Source organism: Aspergillus udagawae, assembly GCF_001078395.1.
Source record: "Aspergillus udagawae IFM 46973 DNA, scaffold_7, whole genome shotgun sequence".
Taxonomy (NCBI): domain Eukaryota; kingdom Fungi; phylum Ascomycota; class Eurotiomycetes; order Eurotiales; family Aspergillaceae; genus Aspergillus; species Aspergillus udagawae.
The window spans coordinates 1,597,208-1,609,790 of NW_025091270.1; the positions used below are offsets into that span (position 1 = coordinate 1,597,208).

At 51.3% G+C, this 12,583-nt stretch overlaps 5 protein-coding genes across 5 annotated transcripts; 2 read left to right on the forward strand and 3 right to left on the reverse strand.

The window, feature by feature from the left end:
• Positions 1 to 1,127: 1,127 nt before the first annotated feature.
• Positions 1,128 to 2,050, reverse strand: Aud_009217 (OPA3 family protein; the record flags this gene model as incomplete). Its single annotated transcript, XM_043294077.1, has 2 exons — positions 1,128 to 1,925; positions 1,991 to 2,050. 2 exons carry the CDS (start codon positions 2,048 to 2,050, stop codon positions 1,128 to 1,130), a joined length of 858 nt encoding a protein of 285 aa, XP_043150012.1.
• A 797-nt stretch (positions 2,051 to 2,847) lies between these two features.
• Positions 2,848 to 6,337, forward strand: Aud_009218 (CDC5/polo family serine/threonine-protein kinase; the record flags this gene model as incomplete). The annotated part of the gene is made up of 4 exons (XM_043294078.1): positions 2,848 to 3,105; positions 3,181 to 3,623; positions 3,683 to 5,726; positions 5,783 to 6,337. 4 exons carry the CDS (start codon positions 2,848 to 2,850, stop codon positions 6,335 to 6,337), a joined length of 3,300 nt encoding a protein of 1,099 aa, XP_043150013.1.
• Positions 6,338 to 6,976: 639 nt separating this feature from the next.
• On the forward strand, positions 6,977 to 8,162 carry Aud_009219 (NAD(P)-dependent alcohol dehydrogenase; the record flags this gene model as incomplete). Its single annotated transcript, XM_043294079.1, has 2 exons — positions 6,977 to 7,129; positions 7,191 to 8,162. 2 exons carry the CDS (start codon positions 6,977 to 6,979, stop codon positions 8,160 to 8,162), a joined length of 1,125 nt encoding a protein of 374 aa, XP_043150014.1.
• Positions 8,163 to 8,893: 731 nt separating this feature from the next.
• Positions 8,894 to 9,579, reverse strand: Aud_009220 (GNAT family N-acetyltransferase; the record flags this gene model as incomplete). The annotated part of the gene is made up of 2 exons (XM_043294080.1): positions 8,894 to 9,123; positions 9,198 to 9,579. The coding sequence occupies 2 exons, from the start codon at positions 9,577 to 9,579 to the stop codon at positions 8,894 to 8,896; spliced, it is 612 nt and encodes a 203-aa protein (XP_043150015.1).
• A 315-nt stretch (positions 9,580 to 9,894) lies between these two features.
• On the reverse strand, positions 9,895 to 10,758 carry Aud_009221 (uncharacterized protein; the record flags this gene model as incomplete). Its single annotated transcript, XM_043294081.1, has 1 exon — positions 9,895 to 10,758. One exon carries the CDS (start codon positions 10,756 to 10,758, stop codon positions 9,895 to 9,897), a length of 864 nt encoding a protein of 287 aa, XP_043150016.1.
• Between the last annotated feature and the right edge of the window lie 1,825 nt (positions 10,759 to 12,583).

A 12,583-nucleotide genomic window follows, 5' to 3' on the forward strand; every position in this document is an offset into this window, starting at 1 on the left:
CTCCCTAAATATTCATCTAGCGCAAACCTCCCTTTCTGCGTGCGGACGGCCTGGCTCAAGGATTTCAAGGATGGAAATAGATCACTCAGGACATTTGCATCCTGTTCCGGGAGAGAAAGAGAGGACGGAGCTCTCATGCGATGTAACAAAGACACTGTGTCCGTCAAAGGCCGAGAGAAAGGTGGTAGATTCGCGAATCTGCCTATATATTCCTGAACGCAGGTCGTGAAGCAAGATGAGTCGGGAATTGGGATCGTGGGTAAATGATCTGGCAGGGACTCAGCCATGCTGGTTGGACAAAGGACGAATCAGCTGAAGTTCATTCCAGTCCTGAGTTACAATTTAAACACAAATCTAAAAATATCTTTAGAAAGAGATGAGCAGGCGTACAGTACTTGCAGAGTCAGGAGTCCTTCGAGGCTATACCTGCCACTTGCACTGCTGAAGGGCTCTTCCGTAAGGAGGAAAGCAATAGCTTTTCTGTGAGAGCCTGTAGCCATGCGCGAAAACATTTTCAGTCGATCGATTGTCTCTCGCCTGTCGTCTTGAATAGAAGAATGAGAGAGAAGCAGGACCTTCAAGTTCTGTGAATTGCCGAGATCAAAATCGAAATCCGCTTCTTGCAAGTCACACTCTGGCTCAATCACATTTAGAAGTGATTCAAAGCTGAACTGAAGTTCGGATGCAAACCTTCGAGCATTGGCATACACGCTGTAATTACCTGGCCCATTACTTTCCAGACAGGACGATTCCCTATAGAAGAGGAAAATGTCCCTCGAAGAGATGACACGGCAGGATCTGGCATTGTAAAAAGCGAACAAATCTATAGTTTAAACTGACGGCCAGGATTGGAGAGTATATGTACAGGAATGAGGAACATGCGTTTTCTGAGAGCAGTGAGGAGAGTGGTCAAGTCATGCGACGTCTGGACTATCATCCAACCTTCCTGTTTCCGCCACAGCCAGATGAACTATCAACCCATCATCTATTACCATACAGAGGGTATCTTGAAGACAAGACATGCTAATGCTGACATCCAATAACTCCGAAACCGGAAACTTCATAACAAGGAATATGAGCGAAGATTATGGCGAGGTTACTTATATGCAAAGCCACACCCAGTCGGATCAATGATTCTTGACTGAGGGCGCCTCATTAGCGACCAATTTCGGTGGTGGCTGGTCGAATTGAACAGGAACCGATGAAATTGCGGGCGAGCTTGGGTTCGACTGTACGACGGGCTTGGGTACCTCGGCCGGTTTCTGTTCAGTGTTCTGCCCAAAAGTGAAGATTGAAGTGATCCGCGACCACCAGTCCACCTCCGCTAACTCTTCAGCCTCTTCCTCCTCTTCAACTTCCCACACTTCACGCGGAAGTATTCTAACCGACGATTTGACTGACTCCCCAGCCTTGGCCTTGAGATGTAGGACTTCCTTTTCCAAGGCGACCAGGGCCTTCCGGGCGGCCTTCTCAGACTGCTCCAGTTCGACTAATCTGGCCTCAACATCTTCTCTCCGGGTTGTTTCCTTTCTCCTTGATCTCCATGATTCATACACGATCAGTCCACCCGCAACGAGAAATAAGAAGGTCTCGCTGATGAAAGTCGCGCCCGATTCTATGGCTTTAGATTCGGACAGCGGTCGAATATGCGGAGCGGGAGCCGGTTTCGCTGCCTCTGAAGCCGCAGCCTTTGCCTTCGCTATGGCCTCCTCTTCGGCTTTGGCTTCTGCTTCCGTCTTTACCGTTGGCGATGTGGGCTTGTGTTTCCGGACTTCGGCTTCAGCAGCTGCGCGCCTTTGAGCCGCAGCATTATCCCGCAGATTTCCTAGGCGGAGACGCATGTCAATTCGATGCAGGCCTTGCGCCATGGAGACGCAAATCCGTCTGAAGCGTTCATGTTCGCGAGCCTGGGCTTTGATTTGATTCTTGGAGGTGTAAGTCTTTCAAACGTCCAAAAAAATGGAAGAGGGACCGAAGGGGTAAAGCATACTGCAATCGGCTTTGATAGAGTGCGAATCACAAGAGAAGAGAGCTTCAAAGTGAGAGACATCCTGACAGCTCTCAATACAACTCAGGGGTCGTATTATTGAGGTGGACGTCCAGGCTACTGCTGCTGTTGATGATGATGACTGATAGTACCGACATGTCCGCCCGCGCTATGACCGTATCTGGAATAGCTCACTCTCTGCGTCATTTGCAACTGCATTATTACGGATGATATACATGCTTAGATCAGCAATGCACGTTGTTACGGCAGTCGGATGAATGTTTATCGATTACCCGATTAAGCAATCCGTTTTGAATCGTTAATTCCTTCTTCACTATCGCAGTTGGCAGCCTCAATACCATCATCACCACTCCCTGCTTCCCCTCCCCCGCCTTTCATCAGCGCTGTCAGTTTGATTGTTGTGGCGTTACATGCATATCATTGTTTCAGAGAGTTATAGTTGATCATATTTTTCTACTTGCACTTGTTTTTTGGTAAGTCAGCACTCACCCAGAATCCGACTTCTTTGTTTCCACGACGGAACACCAAGACATTGGATGACCCGGTTCCAGACATGCTGTCCACTCGACAGACGTACTGACAGATTTGGACCGTAGATACCAAAAGCAGCTCATCTATTATACCCCTTTTCGGCCCGTCTTGCGTTGATTGTCTATATTGTAGTGATACTTTTATGACCTCGACGAATACCTTGTTCCGCCTTGCCTGGTCACACGATTGATCTCCAATGCGAAAATTGATGCCCACGCACTGCAAGGGATCCGACCGAAGGACTGGAATTGAAGATGGAAGCATTGTCGCCGCGATCGACGAATCACTTGATCAGACCTAAAGTCAGCATGGAAAGAAAAGTTCTGGACAAGAATGCCGCTGCGGCGGCAGCGGCGCAAAAAGCCGCTTCGTCGAAAATCCATGCGCCTCCACCACCGTCGCTGGTTGCAGAGCCCGCGGAAGGGGGTGAGCGCTATTCTACTGGCGCTTTTCTTGGGAAAGGAGGTTTCGCAATCTGCTACGAAGGCACACTGTTGCGGAATGGAAGAGTTTTTGCAATGAAGGTGGTGAGGTCTGAGATGGCCCAGAAAAAGATGCAGGAGAAGGTATGTCTCGAGTTGCATCCGCTGTCATTGGGCATGGGTTTTTTCAATCCTTTTCTAATCAGAACCTTTCTGTAGTTTCGAACCGAACTTCAAATACATTCGAAAATGCGGCATCCGCACATCGTCGAATTTCATCGCGCCTTTGCATTTGACAAGTGTATCTACGTGGTCCTGGAGCTGTGTCCAAACGGCTCAGTAATGGACATGGTGAGGAAAAGGAAATGCCTGAGCTTGCCCGAAGTGCGGCGATTCATGATACAGCTTTGCGGGGCGGTCAAGTACCTACACAAGAGGAGTGTTGCGCATCGTGATCTGAAAATGGGAAATTTGTTTTTGGATCGAAATATGGACATCAAAGTGGGAGATTTTGGGCTGGCAGCCATGATAATCTCTGAAAAGGATGAGAAAAGGAGGAAGACGCTGTGTGGGACACCAAACTACATTGCTCCAGAGGTCCTCGATAAGAGTAAGGGTGGACATACCCAGAAGGTTGATATTTGGTCGTTGGGTATAATATGGTAAGCAAAGCTGAAGTTATGACACGGATAGAGCCCCCCACTAACTGATAGTTTCAAAGCTTTGCGATGCTTACCGGTTATCCACCTTTTCAATCTAAAACACAGGAGGAAATATACAAGAAAGTCAGGAATTTGAGTTATGTTTGGCCCAGTGGGACTCAGTGCGCGAATCACATCCCCGACGAGGCCAAATCTTTGGTCAGCTCTTGTCTCAATCTCTCAGAGAACGAGCGGCCTGACCCGGACGACATTGTGGAACATCCATTTTTCAATATGTACGATGGATGTATTCCTCGACGACTGGACCCAACTTGCACGGTTTCGACGCCGATCTGGCTCAGGTCGGATGAGCCTCGTGGTGATCGCATGATGCTTGGTCATAGCCTGGAGTATGACGAGAAGTTGTCAGGCTACATAGAGCATGTCGATGACCCGACACAGCGATACCTCATCTGCCGTGCGGCATTCTACAGTCTCTGTGGAGTCGGACGTAAACCAGATGGGTCAGCTCGCAGGTCTGTTGGCAAAAACTGTTCGAAATCTGCGTTTTCGGAATGTCTATCTGAGGAGGAAAAGGGATTGCAGCCAATTATGCCGCTGCCCGAAGACATGGTCTACAGCTACCCTAGTGACCCCGACGGGGACTGGAGCACGCCCACTCCTGGCCTTGGACTTGGCAAGGATGACTCGTCATTGGACAGTACGAGGTCATCTGGTAAGCGTACCGTATCCATGCGCAGTAATGCTGCCTCTCTTTCCAGAACTCAAGCTGCTCTTGCTGCAGCTCAGCAACGACGGCAAGAACCGCAGAGTCATGCTGCAACGCTTCGCCAACAGGCAATGGGTGCTCGAAGCTCGGTCAGGAAGATTGCAGCTATCTGTGATCCACCAGCAGTAGTAGAACCCGAGACTGCTGCTCCCATCGTGTCGACCGGCGGACTCGCGGAAAGACCCATACGCGCGCGGCGCGGAGTGGCAGTCTCGTACTCAGGTTCAATGCGCGACTTGGACAGAAAAATTGTGCCATCCACCAGTGACCCTGGGATGTTGACAGTGGGTAAAACACGGTCGCAGTCTCGACGACTGGGAGCGGCAAGCAACGACGCACTTTCTGCTCCCGCCGTCACCAAAGAGCGATCTGTCTCCTCAGCGTTGGACAATCTGCCTACAAGGTTACGCCAGAGTTCCGCACGCTCAGTGGCAAGGGAAGAAGCTCTCCAATCTTCCAAGCGGAAGGAGCTAGATGATGCAGTCAAGGCGAAGGAAGTGCCAAGCGGAGAAGGTCGTCTGCGAACAGAAGTCGCCGTAAGCCGTTCCAGTAGCAAGACAGCCGCTACGTCAAGCAGTAAGCGCTCGACATTAGGACTGTATCCGCTTCTTCATCCGGACGATCCCTGCGAGATGATGCCAAGGACATCTCTCGAGGACGTCAACACCGACCTCCGGCTGATGCTTTCTAACTTGGTGCCTCCAACATCTGGTCGCCGGCGCGTAAGCTCGAGAAGGACACCCCATTCATACGTCATCAAATGGGTAGACTACACTAATCGTTACGGCATTGGGTATGTTCTAGATGACGGTAGTGTGGGATGCGTGTTCAAAGCGGAGAATGGCCAGCCGGCCAGTGGAGTTCTGCTACGGAATGGTGAGAGGCATATCCGTCGGAAAGCCCGTAGCCTAAGCAAGCAAAAGGATGGAGCCTCTACCTACACCGAGGCTGATCAGCTCGTGCCTCGTAACGGCAGGCCGGTGGAATTCTATGAGAACTGTGAAAACACATCGTCAGATGGTCTGACAGGCATCCGCCGTGCGCTCATTCACCCTTCTGTTTTCGAGGTGAAGCCCTCTTCCGATGGCTCCTCTGGTGCTGGAATCAAGGTTCGCACAAACTCCGGTCTTGAACGCGCGCGCGCCGATGCAGAGAAGATCAAACGCGTGAAGCTGGTTGATCAATTCGGCAAGTATATGATTGGATCCTTGGGCAGGCATGACGACGATGACGTTTCGGAAGACGATAAAACAGATGGCCTTGGCCAGTTTATCAAGTTCTACCAGAGATTGGGCAATGTCGGTGTCTGGGGGTTTGGCGACGGTGCTTTCCAGGTTTGTTAGGCCACCTTTGCAACTTGATACACGATCCTAATCATCCTCTGGAATAGTTCAATTTCCCCGACCACACAAAACTCGTCATATCTCCTGGTCGTACAAGAGCCTCATCACCCTGGATTGACTTCTATCATCTCTCCCCTTCTGCGGCCCGGTATCTGAGCTCCAAAGGAAAGATGCACCCGTCCGGATTCGATACTCGAGCCGTCGCTTCAGACGAGGCCACCGCATTCCTGAGCATTGCAAATGGCAGCACGACGAGCGCTGTCGATGAGCGCATTCGCGATGTTCTAGAAGCTAACTTCTTCCTGGAGAAGATCGGCTTTATCAGGGAAGTCATGAAGAGCTGGGTTAAGCATGGGCGCTTGGGAGGTAGTCCCTCGCAAGATCAGACTTCCACAGACCTTCCCAAGATGCTTTGGGAGGGCACTCAGGAGCGGGCGCAAGTTGGAGGAGGCAAGTTTGTTTGGGTGACTGTCGGGGCTCCTGGAGGGGATGGCGAGTATCGATCCATTTCTCTGAAGGAGAAAGAATCAGAAGGAAGAGAGAATGATCCGGAAATGGAGACTTTACGAGGGCGGTTGCGGGCATTAGCTACCAAGCCGTAGATTTGGCAACCTTCCAGCTACAACTTACGATGTCACGACTTTGCGACTTTTGTTTTCCATTGCTCAGGATTCAAGCACGAGCGATCACCGATATTTCTTTTGTGATATCCAACAATAGCGCTGAGTGGTTTGCATAAAGTTTTATAGCTTCATTCTGTCAATTAGCACTGACCACAATCTGCTGCTCTTACTTGAGATACAATGACTCCTATGTACTGATACCCCTGTCATCGAGGAGGTGGCCTGTTGCATCGCCTATCTATTGTCTCATCTCATAGAAAAACTCCTTTTCCAGTCTGGTTTTAAGAGCAAGCCGTTATCGTGCTTGTATGACATCAAACCGGTGCTTGTCTGAGCCCAGCTGTTAGGAGCTGAACCATCCCGCTTGGACACTGGTGTCGCATTCGGCCTCCACCGCTATAGACTAGTGGAAAAAATCTCGGAGTATCTCCAGGAGCCTCTTGAATGATATCATTCGCTACACTTCATCCAACTATGTCATGTATTACAGGTGTCCTTCATGCGGGGTTAGATAGCCCCTCTGTCCTCGAGCCGATGACATTCAACGTCTAGCATTTCGTCGATTTGCCGAATCCTTCTGAGCTTACTGAGATCTGTTTGCCATCTACCGTTTGCAAGATGAACTCCGTCTCCTTGTCTGAGATGCAGAATCCCTCATGTTTCCTGTACGGCCCGTTTGACGCGAGATTCGAAGATAGACCCATCCCGAAGATCGAGGACCCATCCGACGTGGTCATTCGCATCGCATACACAGGTGTCTGTGGAAGCGACGTGCGTCACATACCTCCATTTCCTTGACCATCACAAACCTGAATCTAACCACAAGTGCAAGGTCCATTTCTGGCTCCATGGCGGAGTCAAACGCCTTGTATCCCCCGAGCAACCGATCGTCATGGGCCACGAAGCGTCCGGCATCGTCCACGCCGTTGGACCATCCGTCTCCACCCTCCAGCCTGGAGACCATGTCGCCATTGAACCGGGCTACCCATGCCATCGGTGCTCCTGCTGCAAGAGCGGCCGGTACAACCTCTGCCCGCGGATGAAGTTCGCTGCGGCTCCGCCTAGCTGCCACGGCACGTTGACCAAGTACTTCCGTTTACCTGCGGACTACTGCTACAAGATTCCTCCGGGGACGTTAGGGCTAGACGAGGCGGTGCTGATGGAGCCGCTGGCGGTGGCGGTGCACTCTGTCAGACAGGTGGGTGTGCGGCCTGGGCATCGGGTAGTCGTGTTCGGAGCGGGAACGGTGGGCTTGCTCTGTGCGGCCGTGGCGAGGGAGTTTGGGGCCAGGACGATCATCACGGTGGATGTTAACCAAGTGAAGCTGCAATTTGCGCGGTCGTTCCTCGCGAGCGAGAGAATGGTCTTGGGGACGTTTGTGCCTGATTCGTCCAGGTCTTCGGAGGAGAATGCCGCCGCTTTGCTGGAGGAGTATGACCGAGCGGAGCATAGAAGCGACGAGGTCACCGGCCTTGATATCGTCATCGAGGCTACGGGTGCCGAGCCTTGCATTCAGATGGGGATTGAGGTGCTTCGGGTTGGGGGGGCGTTTATCCAGACGGGTCTTGGGAAGCGGAATGTGAGCTTTCCTATTTGCACAGTTGCAGAGAGGGAGATTGTGGTGAAGGGATGCTTTCGTTATGGACCTGGGGATTTTCGGATGGGGCTGCAGTTTGCAGTTGAGGGGAGGATTCCTGTCAGGCAGTTCATTACCAGAGTGTTCCCATTTGAGAGGGCGACGGAGGCCTGGGAGACGACGAGGCGTGGAGAGGGCATCAAGACGTTGATTGAGGGTGTCCAGTGAGGCATGGAGTTCTACGAAAGACGTTGAGCATTCGGGTGTAATATTGTAAGTCCAACGAGGGTCTTTCTTCCATCACTGTTCTCTTTAAAATATAGTTCTTCAACTGAAAAGCATATTTGTGACATTTAGTATGAAATTAGTCTCCCAAGAATGAACATTCGTCAAGTCATCAGTTTTCTCTGGAAGCAAGCGTGCATTCCTCCTCATCTTAACATCGCCCTGTGCTAGCCATCTACTTGTTTCTACCATTTGTATACCATTCACATACTCCTTGAGGAGCATGAAGAGCGATGAGAGGGCAAGCAACAACCATGGCATGGAACTGTCGATTTTATTGGCACTCTCAAACGACTGCATCAATGTCCTAATGTAGTCAGAGCCATACTTACCGAGCCATTTCCATAGCACCGGCAATCCAAGGCGTCTAGGAGACATGAAACGCTATATAGGAGTGAAAACGTTCGTGGATGATAAGGCACATAGCAAAGGGAAGCAATAGCGAAGACGGCTCGCGCATAACCTAGAAATGAATACTCCCAGACCATGATCGTGACTGTGTCCTTTGACTCCAGATTTTATAAAAACAGAATGCAGCAGCTCAAGGCTGATCAATCAGTCTCCAATAATCGGCCAGAATGATGGAGGGCAGCAGACTATCTATGCAACGCTCAATACCATGTCCATCCTCTCTAAAGCGCAAAAGCAACAGTATCCGTAACCCAACGCATGAATCAAACATCCCTCCCAGCCCGAAGCATATACCCCTGCACATACCCACCCACAACCTCCCTCTCCTCCACCATTCGAAACCCATACTTCTCATACAGCGGCCTCCCCGCCGGCGACGCCGAGAGATACGTCTCCAATCCCACCTCATCAGCCCTCTCCAATCCCCACCGGAGCAGCCTCGACGCAATACCACGCCCAGTGTACTCCGGCCGGGTCCCCAACATCTCCAGATCTAGACAAATCAGCCCATGCATCCACCTTTCCAAAGAACAGTTAACGCAAAGGGAAACTTAAACGGGGGAATACAGTAATGAGGCCGACGACCCATAATGCTCTCCCTCATCTCCTCCATCCCGGCGAAGAATGCCGCGCAGAGCTCCCTGTCGGAACTGGCGGGATAGGGATGCTCATCGCCTGAATGCGAATGTTTCTCCTGCTCGGAGGAGGGTTGGACCGGGAGCTGCCATACCGCGAACGCGACGATGGCGCCATCTGCTGAGTCGACTACCTTGAGAACGGTCTTGTGTGGATTGTTGATGAAGGAGGTGAATTGTGCGGTCCAGTAGGCGGTTACGTCTGGGGTGCGTGGGAACATGCGCTTGTTGAAGGGGTTGCTGAAGGCGGAGAGGAAGACGGTGGTTAGAGCGGGCGAGTCTCTGGGATTTGCGGGGAGGAGTTCCAAGGACATTTTCTTTTTCTTTTGCTGTGTATCTAATTCTATATTTAAATTGGTTGCGTATCTATAGTTTTGATAAGAGGAAAATGTTGTGAGAGTTGGAGATGAGATATGATTGTGCCAAGCTTTGCAGCTGTGGGACGGAGTGGAGCAGGTTGCCAATGTTGCATGATTGCATCTCATCCGTACTGGTTTAGGTGGATTTTTTCTTTCTTTCTTTATTGTGGTGGTGCTACGGCAAAAAAATATCGATCATGTCAGTTTCATTAGGATTAGACTTTTATATGGCTTCATACACATAGGGTTTCAAGTCAGACGAGTGAAGCATCAAGCCCGCACATAGTGCGGGTTCTTCTCCAATACGGGCTCAGGAACAGACACCGGGCTGCCTGCATCAGGCCTTCCAGGCTGCTCTGGTTCAGGTGCCCGCGCCTGCGGCAGAAACGACCGACGGACCTGCCCCGGTCCAGCCACCGAGCGATTCTCCCCACTCTTGGTCGCCTCGATCTCCCGCTTGACACCCTCATACATGCTCTCGATGAAAAGAATCTCCTCCTGAACATCCAGCTGGCAGCCGTGAAGACAGAACTCGCGCTCGCGCTGCTCGATGTACTCTCGGATATTTCGCCATTCGTTTTGGTAGTGCTTCAAACGATCGGGCAGCCCAGAACCCTTGAGATATGTCAGGATACCCGCCATGATAGTGTTGATGGCACCGAACGCCGTGACGGCATTGTGGGGCCCGCGCGCGGCGCCGAGGGCTGTCAGCGCGGCGGCGACCACGATCTGGATGCCCAGACAGGTGTTCATGAGGATGCTGAAAAAGTGGTACCGCTGTGCGGCGGCTTGCTCGGCGCGCACGACGCGCGTGTAGATGCCAACGTTGGGTGCGCTACGCGGGTGATGATGCGGGATTGCGAGGGCCGGGACGGTGTCGATGCCGGTGAGAGCCCGGAAAACGAGCAGTTTGTCTGACGGGGGGATCAGGGTGCTGGCGTGGGTGGTCGCTACCGTCAGGCGGCGGGTGAGTTGAGGATTATTTGAGGATCCCATGGATAGACCCTCGTTTTCTGGGTCCTGGAGTCCGTGCATTGTAGGGTATTGAGGGTAGCCCTGTTCCTCGCGACCAACCGGATCGATGACTGCCGTCAGGACGCGCCTGAGAAGGGTCGGTCGGGGTCGTTCGGCCATGGTTGTTTGCAGCTTGGCTCTTTGGCACTGCTATAGAACGGGTGAGGAGACAAGCTGTACAGAGTCCGTGTAATTGAGATTGTTGACTGCGGGACACCCCCCTCGTACTTAAGGATCTGTCAAGCACCGCGAGCTTCCGAAAAGAGGACTCCATTCCGTCTCTTTGCTTTTTTTTTTTTTTTAATAATTTTTTTTTTGACCTCTTGTTTGTTCGTCCAAGCTTGCTCTTGACTCAGCTAGATTGGGGTCTGGCGGCTGCGGCCACAGAAATGAGCGCCGAATCATATCGAGGACAGTGCCAGTGAAGTGAAATGAGTTTCGAAAACTTGGCCAATAATCAAGCCACTCATTTCCGCCTATTCCTCATCTGGACAGCCAACTGCAGATCAGCATGTTTTGGGCAATGAGTCCGGCCGATCGCATGGAGCTCAGGCGTGCGGGAGCGGCCCTCTGAAGAACCACAACCAAACAATCTCAGCAGGAACCGTAGACAGGCCCTGAGACTCCTTACTCGTGCTCCTTGCTCTGTCTGATGACTATTCCGTACAGTAACTAACTTGAAGTAAAACCCATCACTAAGGGAATGATCTGCGTGAGGGACCGCAAACGATTTGGAATACTGATGTTGACACAAGTGACAAAACTGCGAACTCTTCATTTAGTGGGTCTTGGCGATGGACACACGGGAAGTTAAAAGGTGATTGACGACTGAAGATAAAGGATGAAGGTGTGATGGACATGTTGTTGCAGAAGATGGCACTTTCCACAGGGTTGATGAGTCAGGTCTAGACTCTCTGTACAGTGTCACTCGTGTGATCGGAAAATCTGCCCGCCAATCTCTGCTGAGATTACTATCAGTACTCTGTACTCCGTAGAGCATCTTGTGTCGAGTCCTTGGAACGATACGGCTCATAAAGTCACTGCTCTCATGACAGTGACACGAAGAAAGTCTATAGCATGGCGGGCTGAAGCAGAGTCCCTAGTAGTGGGCTCGCATCGGCGGGGTTGACCGTCAACGTTCATGCAACAGGAAACTGGCCACTCTGATGAAGATACGGAGTAGTCGTGAGGCACGTCAGATCGGAGAGATTTTGATCAATGACCAGATGAACTACTGATCCGCTACATGCACAGTTGGAAGAAAAGTGGACCGATCATCTGCTGCATGCACATGACCCCAACTGATCCGTCATTTCCAGCAGTTGGGTACTGAGATCAATCTGCAAAGTGCGGGACCGCAATACCGGGAATCGAAATGAATGTCTCAAATCCTCACTATGCCCGATGCTCACTCTTTTAACTAGTTAGTAGAAAAGAGGTTGGATTGTGTAACCCGATTGGCGAGACATCTGTCAGCACGGTGGATCTTCTTCGACACAATAACCCTCACGCTCAGGAGGATGAAGGGGAGACGACAGAGGCAACTGCTGGACTCAGCATCATCTAAAAATTCACACATTCTGCAAAAAATCAGGCCTACCTGGAGGATACTCAGAACACAGCAATTCTCAATGGCCCCCGGAAATACGAGGGTAACCTCGGTTGGCAATGTGCAAACTGCCGGGATTAGTAATGCAAGTGTGGGGATTTCTGGATAAGGCCCGATAAGGAAATCTCCTGCAGTGGTCGATGGGGTTTAGTCCCCTCCTTCGCGACATTTGCAATTGCTGGCGACAATTGCTCATCTGGAGATTCTGGACTAGGATGCTATTTGATATATGCCAGACGCCGGGGTCGAACTTACTGCGTCCGGAATATACTTCCATACCTGGTCATTTACAGGCAGTTGACTGTCCCCTTTCCTAGTCTCTTTCAACGTCCTGGG